The sequence below is a fragment of the Syngnathus scovelli genome, chromosome 1 (assembly GCF_024217435.2).
Source record: "Syngnathus scovelli strain Florida chromosome 1, RoL_Ssco_1.2, whole genome shotgun sequence".
NCBI lineage: Eukaryota > Metazoa > Chordata > Actinopteri > Syngnathiformes > Syngnathidae > Syngnathus > Syngnathus scovelli.
Genome location: NC_090847.1, coordinates 7640724 through 7660318, shown reverse-complemented (window position 1 = coordinate 7660318; position 19595 = coordinate 7640724). Strand labels below are relative to the sequence as shown.

General features: G+C 42.5%; 1 protein-coding gene across 5 annotated transcripts in view; it reads right to left on the bottom strand.

Annotated features, from left to right (window-relative positions):
* Positions 1–19595, bottom strand: part of unc5a (unc-5 netrin receptor A) — a 178360-nt gene that overhangs the window by 43482 nt on the left and 115283 nt on the right. For 3 of the 5 annotated variants that reach the window (XM_049733033.2, XM_049733044.2, XM_049733064.2), the window contains exons 3-6: positions 17789–17932; positions 15082–15185; positions 13458–13638; positions 5506–5673 (exon numbers count right to left, since the gene is read on the bottom strand). In XM_049733033.2, coding sequence (XP_049588990.1) covers positions 5506–5673; positions 13458–13638; positions 15082–15185; positions 17789–17932 — 597 coding nt within the window. The remainder of the gene's footprint in view (positions 1–5505; positions 5674–13457; positions 13639–15081; positions 15186–17788; positions 17933–19595) is intronic. The other 2 variants (XM_049733054.2, XM_049733072.2) reach the window with 1 other exon arrangement.

Here is a 19595-nt window from a genome sequence, read left to right as displayed (position 1 = left end):
CTGGTTTGTGTGTCTACAATGTGTGTGCGTGTGTGCGCGTGTGTATGTGTGTGCATGACAGGATGCTGGTGCAGCTCGAGTCTCTATGCAGTCAGATCTGTTTGGCAGAGAGAGCGGAACCAATCAGATAATTGTCCTTGTTTGGCATTGAGTGGACCCATCCGTGGGCCAGTGGTCTGATTATCCGAGCTGGGATTGAAAATGATTGAATAGCAAATTAGATCCTAATGAATGCGTAGTGTCGCCCCTCAGTTTATCCACCCCACTGAGAAATAAAATGATGGAATCAAAATTTGACCTGATGAGCCAATGAATTTCTTTTTTTCCAGAACAAAACCACAATATTGGACATGCTAATGATATTTTCAAACAAAGAAACTGGAGTGGAAATAGCATGACATTCATGAGAATGAAAATAGCATGACACTCAGAGCATCAATAGATGTTTTTTTAGTAGGATTACCAAGCAGAAGTCATAAAATGTTATACAAAATATGCACTAACCCTGCCAAGTAAATTCATTTTTTAAAGAGTGTATTTATTGGGATTTAAATTGTTTGGTGGGTCAGTGTATGCGCATGGCACACTGAAATACCAAACTATGCTATTTACAACCATTCTTATAAACATCATATAACAAGTAAAATAATAAAGAAAAATGAAATAAAAGGACGACGGCATTAACAAGAAACATCCAGAAACTGCAAGAACCATGCAAGGTTGGAGTTTACATTTACAATTCCACACTAATTCATTTGGGGAAAGATCTTATGTGCCTATCTACTTACTGTAGGTCCCGCTGTTTTAGTTAGCAAAAGAGTGAGCAATAAAGTTCAAATAGGTATAGTATTTAGTTTAATCATGTCTAACATCTGTATTTTACTCAAGGACCAAAAGCAAGCCACTATTTGTGTTTAAGACGTTACTAATTAAAGAGATATGATAAATAAACACTAGAAAAGTTCATTTCCCCTTTAAAAATGTAACTTTGAAATCAAAACCTGGCCTGTTCTTATTACTTCCACAGAGTAACTCATAAATCGGATTATCCACAGAGGTTTCCCTGTAAAACCCCCAGGAAGAGATTGTTAGCACAAGAGTGAAAGGCTGTGCAACTGATTTTCAATCACGCTGCACCACAGGTTTGAGGTCAGGCCGGCGACCGAAGAGGGACAGCAATACAATAGCCCAGTGGCACGCCTCAATTTCAACATGTTGTCAAGGGTGAAAGGAATAGAAAGACCTCCGTCATTCTTTACAGGTCAAAGCAGGGTCTGTTTGAGGCTTTCGCTCCTCATAATGACAACGGCCACTGACGGTCATCGTCCGAGTTCATCCAACACCTGCGGTTTGGCGTGTCCTTGAGGGGAACATGAGAGCAGAGGGTCATCCCTCAGTTCTGTCACCACACATGCGCACAGTAACCCCCCCCCCCACATGGAGGTGGACTGCAGCTCACTCCAATGAAGTGACTGATGCGACGTCACCTAATGTGTATTTTTGAAAACCTTTGCACATATAATAAGCTACTCTTCCTATTGCTGGATGAATGCAGGTTTTAATGGGTAACTGAATAAAGCAGACATGTCTGCCTTATGTTAACTAATTCAGGGGAATGAGCCAAAATGGGTGACTGAATGTGAGATGACGAGAGGGAGCCAAGGCAAATGGCACCGAATGATTGAAACAGCGTCGCTCTGAATCTGTCACCAGATGGCCGCGCTCCTTTCGATGCAAACTAATATGTTTTCTGTGCTATTAGCAACATCTTGTATTTGTTCTTTGGACATAAATGAAGTCCCCAGATCAAGCTTACTTGCTAAGGAGAACTAGACACTCGCCTGCAGTGCCGAAAAAGCAAGCATATGGGTGCCGAGATGCACGTGCGGACGTGCACGCGCTTGCAAACAAACGCACAAATACACTAGCTCCGAGTCTGTTTATTTTCCATCTAGTGGAATTCTCATGACTCCGCTGGCAAGCCTGAGGGATCTGTACAATATTTGAATAATTCACCCAAGTTAGCAATCTTTTCATGTTGTTTGCGTTCCTCTCTCACAGCTTGATTCATTTGTATGGGTCAGGTGTCCCCCACCATGTTTGTATAACTTGGCTCCAACTATTTACAGTTGCCTCTGGTACGGCATATTTGCCCGGATTTGACATTTTGTCCCGATTGTTGGCCCTGACGAGAAAAATAGCACGACAATGGAGTCAGTGAGAATGTCATTTACTGCACATTTCTATTGTAGGTTTGGTGGAAAGATGAAAAAACAAAAATGGAGGTAAACTCTTGTCTGGTTAGCATCAAGTGTTGATCCAATTGTGCTCTGTGCTCCTCCTCCGTGAGCACAGTGGGCCCCTCCCAGCATGGAGCCCATCTGATCTGACAGACTGGCCTCCCCTCCGCCTACTCTCTAACACTTTGGGGACTTGGACCTTTCGAGCTTCACAAGGAGAGAAGTGTTATCGTGCTTTCGCAAGGAAGAGTCACAGAACAAGCTGTTGTAGGAGATGTCATCCCTAAGACGCCACCATTACTCCTCCATCCATCCATTTTCTGAACCGCTTAGTCCCCACGGGGGTCGCGGGCGTGCTGGAGCCTATCCCAGCCGTCATCGGGCAGTAGGCGGGGGACACCCTGAACTGGTTGCCAGCCAATCGCAGGGCACACAGAGACAGCCAACCAATCGCACTCACACTCACACCTAGGGACAATTTGGAGTCTTCAATCGGTCTACCAAGCATGTTTTTGGAATGTGGGAGGAAACCGGAGTGCCCGGAGAAAACCCACGCGGGCCCGGAGAGAACATGCAAACTCCACACAGGGAGGGCCGGAGGTGGAATCGAACCCGCACCCTCCTAACTGTGAGGCGGACGTGCTACCCAGTGCGCCACCGAGCCGCCAACCATTACTCCTAATGAACACAAATATATATTCATCTTCATCCGAACCGCTTAGCTTCACAAAGGTCGCGGGCGTGCTGGAGCTTGTCCCAGCAGTCTTCGGGCGGTAGGCGTGGTACACTCCGAACTGGTCACTGGCCAATTGAAGGGCACACAGAGACAGACAAACATTCACACTCACAATCACACCTACAGACAATTTCAGTTCAATCAATCATGTATGTTTTTGGAATGTGGGAGGAAACCATAATACCCAGACGAAACCTATGCAGGCATGGGGAGAACATGCAAACTCCACACACCTACAACCAACCGCACTGCGAGGCGGACGTGCTGACCGCAACTAATATATATATTAGTTGCAGACGCAAGCTGTAACCACCCATTGGCCAGAACAAGCAGCTCAAAAACAAATTTTAACAAAATGTATGCTATAGCCTTCTGCTTGACAATAAGTCACAACAGCATAAAAGCCCAACCCAAAATCGAAGGCCCCAAATATGCCGCTCAAGTGACACACTAGAAAAGAGAGCACTACATTTAAGTAGAGATTAATGACAATGTGTTGGAAAATGTTGACCTATCTCGTAAAACTGCACTCCTGTGTGAGGACTTTAAGGAGAAAGCTATAAGAATGGTAAAAAGTCCTTCTCCAAGTATATACAAGGATGTTTGCATGCTGTCCATGTCATTGAACGTGACTCTGAAATGCCTCCTTTGAGGCAGGTGATTTGCCTTGGTCGTGTTTGATGAATCAAAAGTGAGGATTCAGATGTATTTGGTTTCCTCGCCGCCAGGCTGTGCGTGAGCTTGCTGACAAATGACGGAGTAGTCACTTCATCCCGGCCGACTCTGGAGGCACGTTCGTGAGTACGCAGCCGAGCAGCCGTGCCACGTGATTGAAAAGAACAAATTCATCAAGTCCACTGCTCTGCTGTGTTGGACTTTGGCCTTGAGGGGAACCTGCTGACAGCTGGACTTGTCTGAGCTTCTGAGACAGGTAACATGGGAGATGCGGAGGACACCTAGGTCACCTGCTGTTGCAAGACCACAGGATTGACAGGGACGTGACAGCGAACCTTGTTGTTTTCTCACAATACGGTGGAAGCTCCAAAGGTCAAACATAAAACGGCTCACTGATTCAGTGAGCTTTTAAAGGATTAACTCAAATGTTTTGCTTTTTCTTTTGAATGAATTTGTTATTTGTTTTTGTGTGATTCAAGCCAAGAAGGCAACGCTTAAAACTGCACCCTTCCCCAAAATTTGTTCAAAACAAAGTATTAGAACAACTTACAAGTCAACTAGAGCCCCAAAATGGCATGTTTAACTTCTGAGATTCCACTGACAACTAAAAAAGTGTTTTTCTCCATAAACTACCTTCATGGAGTAGAATGCATTTTCTGCTGCAACTCTGTAAAGCTGAAATTACACACGTTTTCCTTATGGAGCAAGACAAGAGCAGGGTTTGGTCTAACAATAGCAGGACTGACATTAATCTCTTTATGTTCATAGAAGTCAGAATTTGTGCTTTTGCTAGAGGGGGATGTCAAGCATCCCCGTACAACCCATTCAATTGAATTGAATTTAACTACATTTTGCTTGAGCGCTAATAGTACCAGATCCATCCAGATAGCAATGTGAACGAGTTTGCCTCATCCACATGCTGGCTTAGGTTACTTCCACTCAAGCTTGACATCTGGTGATGTCTTTACATGAGTGATGCGTAAAATAATACCTGGATTCGCGGTGGAAAATAACCTCTGTTTTAGCATGGGAGAGGCTGCTGCCAACAGAGGTGTAGGATTTCCCTCAGTGCTTTTTAAGCATGAAGGATTTATCTTGCAGTCTGCTGTTTGATCCACAGGCAGCACAACAGCCATTGCTGATTTGCACGTAATCAGACATCTTACTCTACACGTTCACTCAGTGTTTTGTTCTCGTATGCACTTCCATCTCGCTTCCTTCACCTTTAACCTCATTTTCATATGCAGCGCTCTTGCTGTCATGCTATCTCTGGCCCTTCGTCACAGGGTTAATGCAGGACTGCAAATGCAGCGAGCTGCACCTCAGGCTACAAAGGATCGATATACGTAGCTCAGTATCAAGGCAAGGCACTCCCTGCCTCTTGGATTCTCTCACAAGAGACTCGGCAGTGAAATGAAACGCCCCCGAATTACGACGTAAACATAGCACACAGGCTGCCATAATTCACCCTTTTACTGCCCATATTTACTACACAGCTTTAGTTGCAAACAATAATAAATGTAGTAGCTGGTCTGACACAGCAGCAAGACTTGCTGGAACTATGTCTCCTAAATCAGAGAGGTCTATGAAATAAGAGCAGGGTCTTCATAAAAGATAATGAGATATGTGAACAAAGTGGGGTGATAAATCACTTTCAAGTCTGTGAGGACTAAGGTATGGAAAATGATAGCGTAGGTTTAATTGTGGAATACAACAGGAACGGAAACATCCGAGGCAAGGGCTGCAGGCCAAAGTAAAGACGAGCAGATGACTTCTGGATGCAAAGAAATGCAAAAAGAAAGCCACGGGAAGCCAAGTGCCACAGGACAAGCAGGGGGGTTGCCTGGGAGTTACCTGGACAGGTGGCCACACAGGCACTTTTCTGGACGTTCTGGCCCTCACAGGATGTGCCTCCGTTCAGTGGCGTGGGGTTGGTGCAGCTCCGAGTCCTCTTCTGCCAGCCTCGCCCGCACACTGCACTGCAGGACGACCAGGTGGTCCACGTGGACCAGCCGCCGTTGACTGTCAGACCGGCGCAAGGAAGGGGATGGGTTGGTGGGGTTAGGGGTTGGGAGAAGGTTGGAAGGGAGGATGGGATGAAGGGACAGAGCAGCCAGGATTACCCGACATGCACTAAGGAGAAGACGTGTTGTGTTCCTAGAATAATCCTAAATACTGCTGCAAGCTTGAGAGTGGGGGGCTGCTTTCTGCATTAGAGCAGCAATACTTATCCCAGTCAAACAATCAGACTACAGTTACCACCTTACTGTGAGTCAGACCCAATTACTCAGTGAAAGGCACTCAACAAACAACTGCACTCATGAAACATGTAAAAAAGGGCAACTCTAGTATTTATATCTTAAACAGACTGAGGCATTGTGGGAGCCTGCAACTCCCAATTCCCGTCTGTCGCATCAGGGATGCACCATGTTACATTTTCCGCATGTGGACAACTCACATGTCAATACCATACCACAGAAACAGTGGAAGAAGGAGCGAGAGTCAAGGTTTGAAGCTGGAAATACAGTCACTATTTTTGTGCCAGTCAGTTCAAGCTAAAAATATTAATACTGTCGGTAAAATTTGTTCCAAAAACACAAAGTCAAATGGAAAAACAAAATAAAGAAAAATAGGTTCCCTTTATTTGATATTTTATTGTTAATATTTATCTGAAACATTTTATTTGTCTTTTCACTTTATTTCTCCTTTTACTTTTAAGTGTATTTCATTTGTTTATATAAACACAAGTATCCCATTTATGTTAAGTGAAACCCAGAAAAACTTATTTTTAAAAATAAAACAGGCTGCCTTTATTTTAAATTGTAGGAACAAAATTTCTTGATAATTGTTAAAAAATACAATACTTCCAATGCTGAATGTGAATATTATTAACCGTATTTATTTTAATTATCGCCCATATTCTAATAATCGCCCAGTGTGTGTTAGCGATGACATAAATAAAAAACATGGATACCTCTAATTATCGCCCATGCTGCTAAAAATTCCCCCGAAAACTTACGTTTTCCTCCGCGACCGCATGACGACGTCATTGCACAAGTTTAAATTTTACATTGATTTGACAGCACGTCGAATGTCCCTTTTTAAATTGTTTTTCCCCATAAACCATGATACAATTACACTCGTCACTCCGCTACAATATCCTCACACAATTACGTTATCGGGGCGTGCGCTCGAACATGACGATGGCGATAACATGACGTGCACATCATGTGATGTGCGATAGTAACGTGTCGCATCGATGGCGCGACAATTGACGCATCCCGCTGTTAGAGGTAGATCAAAACAGCCGCTGTTCTAGTGTTAAAGGCCTAGAGACATCCTTTTTTTTTTTTTCAATTAGAACGGAATTTGATAGAATGTATAAAGTGAACACATTTGCCGCATTGGAAATTAAAAATGGACACCGATTACTAAGAATAAAGCTAAAATGAAATGCCAGTTTATCGATCGGGTCCCGCACGAAGCCACACAGGCGGCACCATTACTGTGACGTCACAAGTTGTACATCTGGATGTCAACAAACCCAAACAACATCGCAGATGATAGCGACAGCTCCGTTTCTTGCGGCAATACTACCATTATTTTATCCAATTCAGAAACCTCTTTTGACGCAGAATATGATGAATCTAGCAGTTCACTTGGGCTGAGCGGAGCACATTTTCTGAATTGTGCCCCTCCCGTCACTCTGGTTAGGTTGGCATAGTAAAAAGTGCTCTTGGGGGCTTTAGAGTGCCGAGTTGATCTCGGCACATGAAGAAATGACCACCTGCAACGTTTGGTTTAGGTTTTATAAGCATTTTTAATTTTATTGCTTAAATCGCATTTTCTCGACGAGCTGAGCACGTTTTCTGAATTGTGCCTCTCCCGTCACTGTGGTTAGGTTGGCATAGTAAAAAGTTCTCAAGGGGCTTTACAGTGCCGAGTTGACCACTGCGCATGGAGAAATGAACATCTGCAGCGTTTGGTTTAGGTTTTAGGCGCATTTTTAATTTTATTGCTTAAATCGCATTTTTTCGACGAGCTGAGCACGTTTCCTGAATTGTGCCCCTCCCGTCACGCTTCGACATACTTTTCAAAGTCAAAGTCTCAAAGTCTCCTTTATTGTCAATTCCTCCGCATGTCAAGACATACAAAGAGATCGAAATTACGTTTCTCACTATCCCAGGGTGACAAGACAGAGTTCACAACGCACATACAAGTAAACAACACAGGAAAAATAAAACAAGAAGATGAACAATAAGAGTGATAGCACGCTAGCCGCTCCCGATGCACAGCAGAGTCCGGAAAGATGACAGTCAACCAGGCCACTGTGAACACGAGCACACAGCAGGCACGCACTGTCCGGTTCGTGGATCCTATCAGGCGAACGCAACCCATCTTGTCGTCCCGCGAACGAACGTACGCCAGGAGAATGGAAGGCACGGCTGGGCGAGCTGGGTTGGCCGCAAGCCTGGCCCGACGTCTCCGCGCTGGCCCCTCTTCTCTTTTTGTTTACATTCACTGAAGCTAAACGCGTACAACTTGCTACGTCATGAGACGTCACTTCCGGCTGGCGGCTCGGTGCAGTCAAACTCGTCTGCGCGGCAAATTTAAATTATATTTTTCAGAGAAACACCTTCCTTTTCATTGTTTCGATCGTCAATTTATATTTATAAGCCCATAAGCTAACTAAAACCGATTTATACATATACCGGTGTCTCTGGGCCTTTAAGAACACCAGTGAGATGCAGGTATTGCATACTACATAAGGAAAATATACATATTATCGCCCATTTCGGTGCCCCTTGGCGATCGGGCAAAAAGTGTTCTCTATTAATCACCCGCCCCCCCTGTTGGACATAAACCTTCTCTAACTATCACCCTGGGCGATGATTAGAATAAATACGGTACTTATAATCAAACATAGTTTTAAAATCAAGGAGTCAGTAAAGTAAGTCACTTTTAAAAAATCAACTAATGAGGAAAGTAAGTCACTTAAAATCAACTCATCAGTTACATTTTCAAAGTAACTGCGGGCACTTTAGTTGACGCCTAAAAAAAAAACCCTGGAAACTGGCAACTTGCAAACGAACCCAGCATACGTGTAGCATACGTCATGGCACTGAAAGTCATTAGGATTGTGCCCATCACACATCCATCTCTGATTGCACCATTTCACATCACGCATTATGTTGTGTGAATTATAGAGTACAGCCCCATAATTTTTTACCCCCAATTGCAACTGCAAAGTGCAGCACAATCAAGCTCAAGTTATTACAGCTCATCCTGTGAACCAGTGAGCGGCCATGTTGTGAAGCCGCCGCCGCCGCACCAGTCGCCGGTGCTCCGGCGCTGACAGCAAGTAATCACATCAAAGCATCTTGACGAGATTCAAATCTGCACCTCCATCTAACCGTGCTTGTCTCATCTTACATGATACTGTGGTTCCTACTTTATTGACTTGAACAGGGCAGTTTTCCCCCTCTCTGGACACCCACCACGCCCCCAATTTCCCCTCTTACTTTTGCCAGGGCTTGTCGCGACTGAATCATTTCCTTGCCCTCTCTATGCGATTGATTGCCCGCCACAGCGAGGTAAATCGCCAGGCAACACAAGCCCTGATTACCTCTTAGCACAGAAAGCAGCCTCACCAGCCAGGCTGTGATAATGCATTTCTGGCCCCCTGTTGAACCCTTTGAAAAGTAGCCGTTATTATGACCCACTGCAGCTAGCTAGATCAACTAGCATGGCGGACGTATAGTTTATTCTTCTAAAACACAGTAGGTGAGCAGCGGAAAGAAACAAGAGCGCTTGTCTTCCGATTTAGCCTCTATTCAATACACGACCACTGATTCATTTGTCATCTTTTCAAGTACGCTGAATAGGGGGAAGAAATGTGCACGCAACAAAACAATCTGTTCACAATTTTGCAGCTCCTTAAGTGAAAATTATTGTTTGGAAATGGATCTCCAGGGACATCTTTACCACACTTTTCATATGTAAACAGTGGATATACAAAGTTTCATTTAGCTGAGAATTTCTTCAGCGCTTTGACAGACAGTACACTTGAGCATACATAGATACACAATACAGCTACAGTACATGTCCAAGATAGAGGGTTTGTTTTGGGAGCTTTAGTCAAAAAGTCATGTCGTGTATTTTGTACACGCTTCTACGTTGTTTATTGCATTTGGACGCAAACTGTGTCATGCACATAATAAACTATCTATCCATTATTTTAAGCGCTTATCCCCACGAGTGTTTGTACAAAATCTCAACTCAAACATTTTTATCCCATCTAAGCTCACTGTGTTCTATATACTGTTGGATTTTGGTCCACAATTTGGGAAGCGCGCTATCCACGCCTCACGGCAAAAGCCATAGCCAATCACCTGTTATCCAATTTACTCATCGCGTACTCGTTTTATTTCTTCAGTTTTAGGAAAAGGCTAAGACACTGAAACAAAATTTAGACTTACACAGGTTGGTTGAGTTCAATCACAATTCTTGTTAAGAAAGCTCTGTTTTCAGGAAAGTACAATCCAGCGCTGGGCCTTTCCTGCGACCATGCTCAAGAGCATAAAGTCTCAATTCAGAAAAGGCAACGTTCAAGGTTCTTTGGTGCATATCTGTTTTTGTAGCTAGGCAGGACTTTTTGTATTTCGACCCCATTCCTTCACTACCATGAGTTTATTTTTGTAAATATGTTTTGGAAAAAAAAAAAGCAGTTATCTTGTTAGTGTTAGGCTACGGATTTTAGTTATTGATCTGACTCCAAATTGCGATCAACACTTAACACGAGTTGCTATGCGCCAGTGTGTGGATTGGGACACACTGGCGCACCTAACAATTTTGCAAGTTCGTTCTGTTAAAAAGAAGACCAGTAGATCAATCAGACCAAATTTACCAATTGTTTATTCCTGACAAAGCGCACTAATACAGGCCTGGGTCCCGGGTCCCTCACACTAAAACTCGTGCGTTTTTGTGACCACCAAAAGACGATACATTCTTCCGGGTTGCCCACTTTTGAAGAAACACAATATGAATATTAAAGCATGCAAAACATTGTGTGATGATTGATCGATGACCATCTCCTCCCCGTCTAGGTGTTATTGCTGAGGTCAGGCGGTTGGGTTTTCCCCGCGAAGCCCGACCACCTGGACGTGATGTTGTTCTCGTTTCTCACCGACCTTGAGGTGTTCTCGTCCGGTACTCCCTGTCTGGGCCTATTCCACAACACTTCGAAGAAAACAAGTTCATGCAGTTTGCCTGCACATTCTTCGCCACCCACCAATCCACACGAGCACTCCAATACTAGATATTATATTAATATGATTATAAGTTTAACACAACCTTAAAAAATTTGTTTGCAAACTGCCGAAAGCACATTTCCCTTTAGTAGTCACATCCCCATTGAAATAAAGGTGTTGGTGGGAATTTACTTGGCAAAATTGAATATGTTATGCGGTTCTCATACTCGAGTTGTTGGGACTGGAATATCAATTACCATTCACCATTGTGGCTCTGCTGCCTTTTTATGCTAGCAATCTCAGTAGATTAAAGGTTGTTGATATAAAATGGAGGGAAAAATTGTGGGAAGCAGAAAAGATGTGGGGTATTGAAGGAATGGGGTCAAAATACAAAAAGTCCTGCCTAGCTACAAAAACAGATATGCTCAAACATCATTGAATAAAGTACATAAGCAGACAAGTATATTCACATATTAAATCAATAAAAGAAACATTTTAAGCATATAATTATACCTACACACCAAATCAATAAAGAAGACATAACTAGTTAGACATTTTTGATAAGTGGTAATAACAAAGGTTTTTATAACTTTGTAATCTGATATGTATTTCTGAGCACTTTGAAATAACAAATGTTTTTTTGATATATTGCCTGAATAGCTTAATGACCCTTAAGGAACTGTTTAATGCATGCCTGATGATTTTCTAAATCACGGACACTGCCAAAGTCGTCAAAAAATGTTCAGTACTTGATTATATCTTATGTTTTGACTAATGCTAGACGCCAGTTTTTGTTTACTGCTGAACGTTCTGGACAGAGGGAAATATTTTGCCTAACAAAGAAAAGATATGGTTATAAGCATGGTTAAACTAAGAATATGATGACGTAAGCAAGTACATGGAGTATCAAAACAACAAACAAACAAAAACATGGTAAGTGGTGAGTACAAACTTTGCATAGTCAGGGAACATTAATAAATTGATGATGTCACAGCCAAAAGCTCACATAATTCCGTACAAAATGACAAAATTGAAAGAATGATGAATGGGCGGTGTGCGACAGTGGGCGAAGTATGTGCAAGAATGATTTACAGGAAGGACACTTGGAGATAAAACCGGTAGAGGTGCCAAAGGAAGAGGGGCAGGAGGAAAACAACCAAGAACCTGGCCAAAGGTGATCGCCAAGGCCGAAAGACGGGATGGAAAACAACAGCCCCCACACACACAGAATCGCCCATAATCAGCACCTACCCCCACGAGACCAGCTCTCACTGAACCAGCACCCACTTCCATGGAATCAAACTCTCCTGCGAACTTGCCACACCCCCTGACTCATCACCCATCAAACTCGGCCCACACTGGCATGTGCAACTGAATATAAGCTGACCAAAGAACCTTGAACGTTGCCTTTTCTGAATGGAGGCTTTCTGCACTTGAGCAGGGTCGCACGAAAGGCCCAGCGCTGTAGTGTACTTTCCTGAAAACAGAGCTTTCTTAACAAGAATTGTGATTGAACTCAACCAACCTGTGTAAGTCTACTTTTTTTTCGGTGTCTTAGCCTTTTCCTAAAACTGAAGAAATAAAACGAGCATGTGGTGAGTAAATTGGATAACAGGTGATTGGCTTTTGCCGTGAGGTGCGGATAGCGCGCTTCCCAAATTGTGGGCCAAAATCCAACAGTAGCAGTCAAATGTTGTGGAAGCTGGAGATAATCATTTGAAGCATTTTATAGCAGATCAAAGGCTAAAACAATATTGATCTATTCCCCACTAAACTACTTTATTTGCAGCACATCGTTTACAATGCAAAGAAGAAACCTGTTTATTCTATATACAAAAATGATTCACTATAATGGGTCACAGTTCAAACTAAACTTTCAGACAGCACTGTGCAGAAAAAACAGAACTTTATTGCTTTTTGACAACAAGGTCAGTCAGCTAAACAGACATGACACACTTAAAATTTAATTTCTTCCACCATTTTGGGCCTGCAAGCTTTGCAAAAGCGCTCTGCGTTCACAGCATGGCTGGCATAAATATTAAGAATTTGCCATTTACTTGATCCCATCACTATATGAAACCCACTAGAAGGTCATGTGGACACTACTGCCTTATCTATAAACAAAAGATCCAGAAGAGCTAAGATAAGCAGTTAGTTCACATAATGAATACATATTATCAATTAGTAGTGATGCCTCCCAATCTACTGAAAAGTCTATTGTGGAAGTGCACAAACCTTTGAATTAATAAAAAGACGGGCAATTTATACACAATGGTAGATTTAATTACCACGGAAATTTTTTAATGTTTAAAATTTACTGCGATTTGCAACACTTCAGACCAACCAGTATACTTGAAAGTACTTAGTAGTAAAGCATTAACAGTATCACATGTACATATGACTGCATATTCTTATTATCGGATCATTCAGACAAAACGCTGCAGCATTTTTTTATGAAGGCTGTAGGTTTTCTATCAGTGCACTCAATAATTTTACAGTATTATCTGGCCTAGTACACAAATGCAGTCTGTTGTTTTAAAAGAAGCGTTCACCTACCATAGATTAAGACCGTGGCAGAGTTGCTTTTGCGGCGAGCGACGATGTTCTTGGCCACACACGTGTAGTTGCCCGTGTCGGCCAGCCGGGCCTTCTTGATGACGAGATTATGGTCGGCCGTGATGAAAAAATTGGGGTCGCTCTGTGGGTCGATGACATCCTCGTTCCGCTGCCACTCCACCTAAAAGAGAGCTTGATTGGTCCAAAGTGCAACAGATGTCGTAGCAGCAGCAGCCATGCACACCAACAGCCACAGAGCCGTAAATGGGAGGCACAACAAGGTACTTTTGTCCTGCTATGGTCCAAAAAGTAATTTGGATAAAATTAATCTATTATTACACCTGGCTGATAAAAGTAGTTTGTGTTCTCATTTTGTAACAGCTGGAGATCAGCGTGGCAGTATAAAAACACCGAATGCTTTTTCATTTTCTTTTTGTACTCTCTGGTTTCCTTGTTTTTTGTTTTCTTGGTCTCACTTGACCTTCTGCCTTCTTGAGGGTGCTGCGGCATTGTTGTTGGTATTATTGCCCCATATGATGCACATAATTGGCCTTTCTTTTTCTTCTGCAGGCCCCTCATTTTCTCCCATGGCAACTTCTGCTCTGATGCTCTTTTTTTGTCGAGCAGCGGGCTGGCACTTCCCGTCTTATTTCTCTGCAAGCTGTCCCCACACTGTCCAACTGTGATTGACTCGGCTGTTTGTGGTCCCTGGGCTGTCTGAATGGCTCACACAACCTATGTTGTTTGTGTCATTAGGGCGTCCACCAAGCTGTATGGTTCTGTAATCAATTTTGGACATTCCCTTTGTTGAATGTGAGGAAAGTCACCAAACTGCCGTTCAGTTCACCATGTATAGAGTTGCCAAATGTCCATAATTGTTTTGGAAATCGCTGAGCACTACTAACACGTTATGACCTCAACACGTATTGTTCTGGATATTTAAAAAAAATCTGGGGCTAAATGGCTGAAACAGGCTGACAATATGCAAAAATTGTAAATAATGATGACGTATGTAGTATGTTTGATAACACGCCAACTGCTGGGACTACAGGATAACTGATACAAATGGGCCAGCCAAGCATGTATACGTGAAACAGTTGAACATTTCAAATGTTAAATGTTTAAGCATAATGATTTCATTCTTATACCCCCACCAAGGAAGCACATGTAGAGAATATTGTTTGATTTTTTTTTTTTGTTTAGAATAAAGTGATAATAGTTTAGAATTTGTCATTACCGTTAACTTGACCACGTGGTAAACTGGACCAGACCATATACGAAAGCTAGCAAAGAGACCGATAAAAAGTGAGGCAAACTGAGTCATTTATAATAGATGGGTCTTTTGAGACGCCAAATGCAGGTTGAGGCCTCCCAGCTTATCCTGGGTGATATGACGAGCCCATGTGATATATGGCAACTTGGAGATGTGGGAGGGATAATAAATCAATAAAAGGGGGTAATTAGGGGTGTAATTTATCCATATGGGCTGTCTGTTCCCCGGTGAAAGCCGGAGAGATGCCAGGGAGATGATCACTGAGCCTCCATTTGCCCTTTGTCCTCTTGGTGACGAAAGACTAAATGGATGCTAGACGCGGGCCTATAAATACCGTCCATATATTTTCACCTCGGGTTGTGGCACTCCCTCGGGGGGATGGCAGAGCAGTGACACCTCCTGGTCCAATGCCACCTCTTTCGCCTGAGGCTCCTCTTCGAAGTTCTTTCTCAAGTCTGATGAGAGAACACAAAAAAAGGCAACCAATTAGGCTATTTGTAACTGCATGTGGAGTGTAAATGGAAGCTCCGCCAAGCTAAATCTCGAAAATGTTCATGGGCGCGTTGCACTCCAGTTGGCCCCCGAAGCCACGCAGGGATTGGTGGCACCAACCATGTTGCTTATTACAGCCTGCCTGGCTGCTTCAGAGATGCTTGTCTTGCTGCCAGAGGGGCCCGGCATCAAGCAAAAGCAATTGCATTACCGCTCACTCTTTCCTTCCTCCCTCGCGCGCCACCCACTCTCTCCGGCAGCCGCCTGCCTGCAGCCTCCATCTGTAAGAGGGCTTGGAGCAGCCACACGAAAACAAAGCCCCGAGGCACCTGGACAAGAGCTCCTGCAAGCTTGGCTGACTGCATGAGGCTTCACATTTCATCTCATTGAATACTTTCACTCTTGCACTCAGCCTTGCTATATGCAGTATTTGCCCAGGAGTCACGTTGAGCGTTACACAGGTATGGCTGGCACCGCTCATTCTTTTATGGGTGGTTGGGATGGTTGCATCCGATGAGCCAGACAAAGCACTGATAGCTAGCAGCTTGGCACTAATTTGATGCGTCCGCCCCAGGTTTGCACTCAGAGTGAATCGATGCGTTGCCGTGTCGCGAGGGGCAGAGGGCGCGGCTGCGAGCTGCTGGTGAATTCCTTTTAACTAATGGGAGAGCCTGTCCTCAGAGGAGCGTTAAGATGGAGTGTTTTCGCAAATGAAATGAAGCCCGTACACAAGATGCGAGGTCTAAGCACCCATAGGAGACATAAATTATATGAACACAGAGTTTATGAGAACGTGTCATTCATTGCCTTGCGTAAAAATTAGGGCTGGAAAATTCATTGAATTTAAATAGATAAGTCATATTTTATGGTTCATTTGCCTTATGTTTAGCCTAAGACTAAAACAGCATAGCCTAAGACTAAAACATTTGATAGAATAAATAATAAATTACTTATTGGAATACAATAATTTATTTATTGTTTGTATTTGTTAACAAGGTATAGGAGAAGGCGACCTTGTAATAAAAAATATACTCAATCCCAATTGCAATATTGAGATGGAGAGGGAATCACAATTACATTATTTTTCAAAATCATCCAGCTCGAATGATTGCCTGAAACCTCGAACAAGGTTTGTGAAGAAGCATGCTTTCTCAAGGTCCTCTTTGGGGGGTTGAGTCTAGAACAATGCATATTTATGTGGCAATTAACAGACAGAGTGCTTTAAAATAGTCAAACGGAAAAGGGCTTCCTCGAACAAAGCTTTGAGGCTGCAGCAGAGGATGCGCCTCTGTTCCCCAGACAGATTTATGGTTGGTACATTGCAATAAATTTGGAATCTGTTTTTACTCAGCTACTTTCATCTGGATCATCGCTGGTACAGTCTGTCTCGTGAAAAATATGGTCATGAATGCGGAAATTTAGTGTGCCACTTTTTCAAGCGCCTCTCCCTGCAAGGTGGAAGAATCACTGCAAGGAGAAGCATGAGGAAATAAAGGTCACTAATAACACAATGTGGATTATTATGCTCTTATTCCATCCCATTAAGTTATATGCAGTGTCCTGTTCTGCAGATTTTCATGCATAATCTCATGGTACATTGGAACCTCCAAAGTCAAACGCCCCAAAAGTTATACAAGTTGGAGTCCAGCCAAAGATTGCTGGTCAAATCAGTCCCAAGAATTAAACAAGCACCACACACTATCACACAAAACAACAGCAAATGCTGCCTTGTCGGATTTCAACTGAGTTTCTTTGATTTGTGCATGCTACCACAGAAGGGTCCTGATGAGTGCGCAACAAAAATGGTTGAATAGCAATTACAAGTTTGTCAAGTAGAGGCTAACATGAAGAGCCTGCAGCTGAAATCATAATGCTTAATGATCAGCATTTGATGGCCAGAGAAGCTTGTCAACAAACACATTTTTACTCAGCTAAAAATGTGGATTTTATTTCACAACCATCAATACTGTCTGTGTCAATCACTATTATTTTAACAAACATGCTCTTGCCACTTCTCTTGTACTTCTTCAAAGGGTGAGTATTTTTATTTTATTCTATTTTGATTATGCAGTGGTTAACGTTTTTTTTTTTTTTAAGCAAATGAATTCACTTTTGGCATGGGTGTTAAACTCAAGCTCCGGGAGCCAGATAGGCCCTCCATATCATTTTATGTGGCCTGCGAGGACGAATTGTGCATCAACTTCATGTGTCAATAATAAAATTACAAATTGTCTTTGCGAGCAATTTTTATTAGCATTCACCTTTTTAAAATATTTGAAAATGTTTTACTAGTTTCTGATTTCAAAACTAGTTATTCATCAGTTTCTTTTGTAGCCTACACTGTATATTATATAAGGCGTTGACAGTCATAATAGTCCTCCAAAGGAACCTATGACTACGATGCAGCCTGCGGAAAAAAAATTGTTTAACACCCCCGACTTATGGAATAGATGATTATTATTTTCTGTGGGGTTGTGTATTGAAACTGAACCAACTATGAAGTCAACCCATGCCACAGAACATATCGTGTTGGACTTTTGCTGTAATAACTTTTGAGTGCACTCACAAGCAATCCTGATGTATGCTTTTTGGCTTTTCTGGGTTCCTGTGGTGCTCCAGGCGACACACTGACACCAGTACTCATCGAGGCCGAAGATCTTCTCCACCTGCTGTCTGGTGATTTCTATTGTCACTTCCATGACAGGCAGAGCTGCAAAGCATAAAGCAAAAACATGGAAACATGGTCAACAGACGAGCCAGACTGAAATCTTAAGCAGGTAATTTATAGTATGCTGTATGCATTTTGCACAATTTTAGTCATGTTATTTGGAAATCAGTGCAAAAAAAAAAAAAAAAAAAAAAAAAAAAAAAAAAAAAGCAGCAAAAACTTTATATAAACAGAGTGCTTGTTAACTGAGGAAAATGAGAAGAGCCTGCAGGCATCACTGGTGCCATTTGAAAGGCGGATAAAACCGCAATAGTTGGGATGGAACACAGAAATGCAGGAGGGAAAAAAATCTGATAAATAACTCTGCCTATCCAGCTTCACTAAAGTCACAATGCTGGTAATTAAATCTAGCTTTTAACTTTATTGCTAAAAGACAATCACGGTGGACACCAAACAATATTGGAACAAATATTCTCTGTAATAGAATTCCATCTTGTCAAGAGTGCTGAGTTCATATTGGAGAGACAAGCTTTCATTTTCCTTTAACCTTGTATTGATAATCCAATCAGGACTTATTTTCTTCATCTTGAGCGGCGCCCTCGTGTCCTACTTTTTCGCCATTTGATGAAGAGATATCCCCATTTTCCCTTTAGTTTCCCGTTCACTCCATCTGATCTTTCCTCTCTGGGGTCTTTTCCAGAGAGGTTTTCAACCTTTCATATGAAGACAAAGCATTCCGGGCAGCCTCAGAGGACACATCTGCCAGACTGGTGAAGCAGTGCATATACACCGGCTGGATATTTAAGTCTCAATGGAGTGTCGCTCTTCAATTGCCATTTGCATAAAAGCACTTAGTGACACTCCTGCATTTCACACACACTTGAGCTGTCTGCGGTGATCGTTTTCAGCTCCATCCACAAGTTGGTGGGATCTTGTCTAAGTGGCAGCTATCAGACCATCAAATCTATATAGCAATTATGTGAAGCACTTGCGTGGGTTCGAGAAATTTTGTTGTTTTCCGCAAACAAATGGAAGCAATGCATTGGCCTTGATGACAGGATCTATCTTCTGACAGGCATCCAGCAATGACGTTAAAGAAACCTTCATACAACCAAATGTGTACATTTCAGGAAGTTTCTTTGGAATTGATACTGGTCATTTGAGTTCAGTACTTTTGCCTGCCTCTATGTGGCTGACTTACAGCCAATTAAAGTTAAAACATACCTAGATAACAAAATGGACATTACCTGGAGAGAAGAAATGAAGCAGAGCAAACCTCCCTCCCCTCAAATCAGCAATTATACCTCTTAAAATATCAAATTAAATGCAAGCTCAATACATATTGGTACAGTACATAGGAGATATAAAACTGCTCCTGTCATACACATACTGTAGGTCTGAACAAACTATAAAGTACAGGCCAAACATAATTAGTTACAGAATGCTGAGGGTTTTGGAAATAGCAGTAAGCTACAAACAAAACTTTTATTACCCTTACAGACACATTTAAGTAAGCTTTTAACATGCTAAATGTTCATTAAAGTGCATGAAACACTTAAAACAATGACAACGTAAAAACACATTTAATTGCTTGTACAAATAGTTGGGTCTCTGGCGTGCCTGTCCACCCACCAAGTGTAAAATAAAACAACCTGGAATTTGTTTTTTTGGGCGGCTCGGTGTCACACTGGGTAGCATGTCCGCC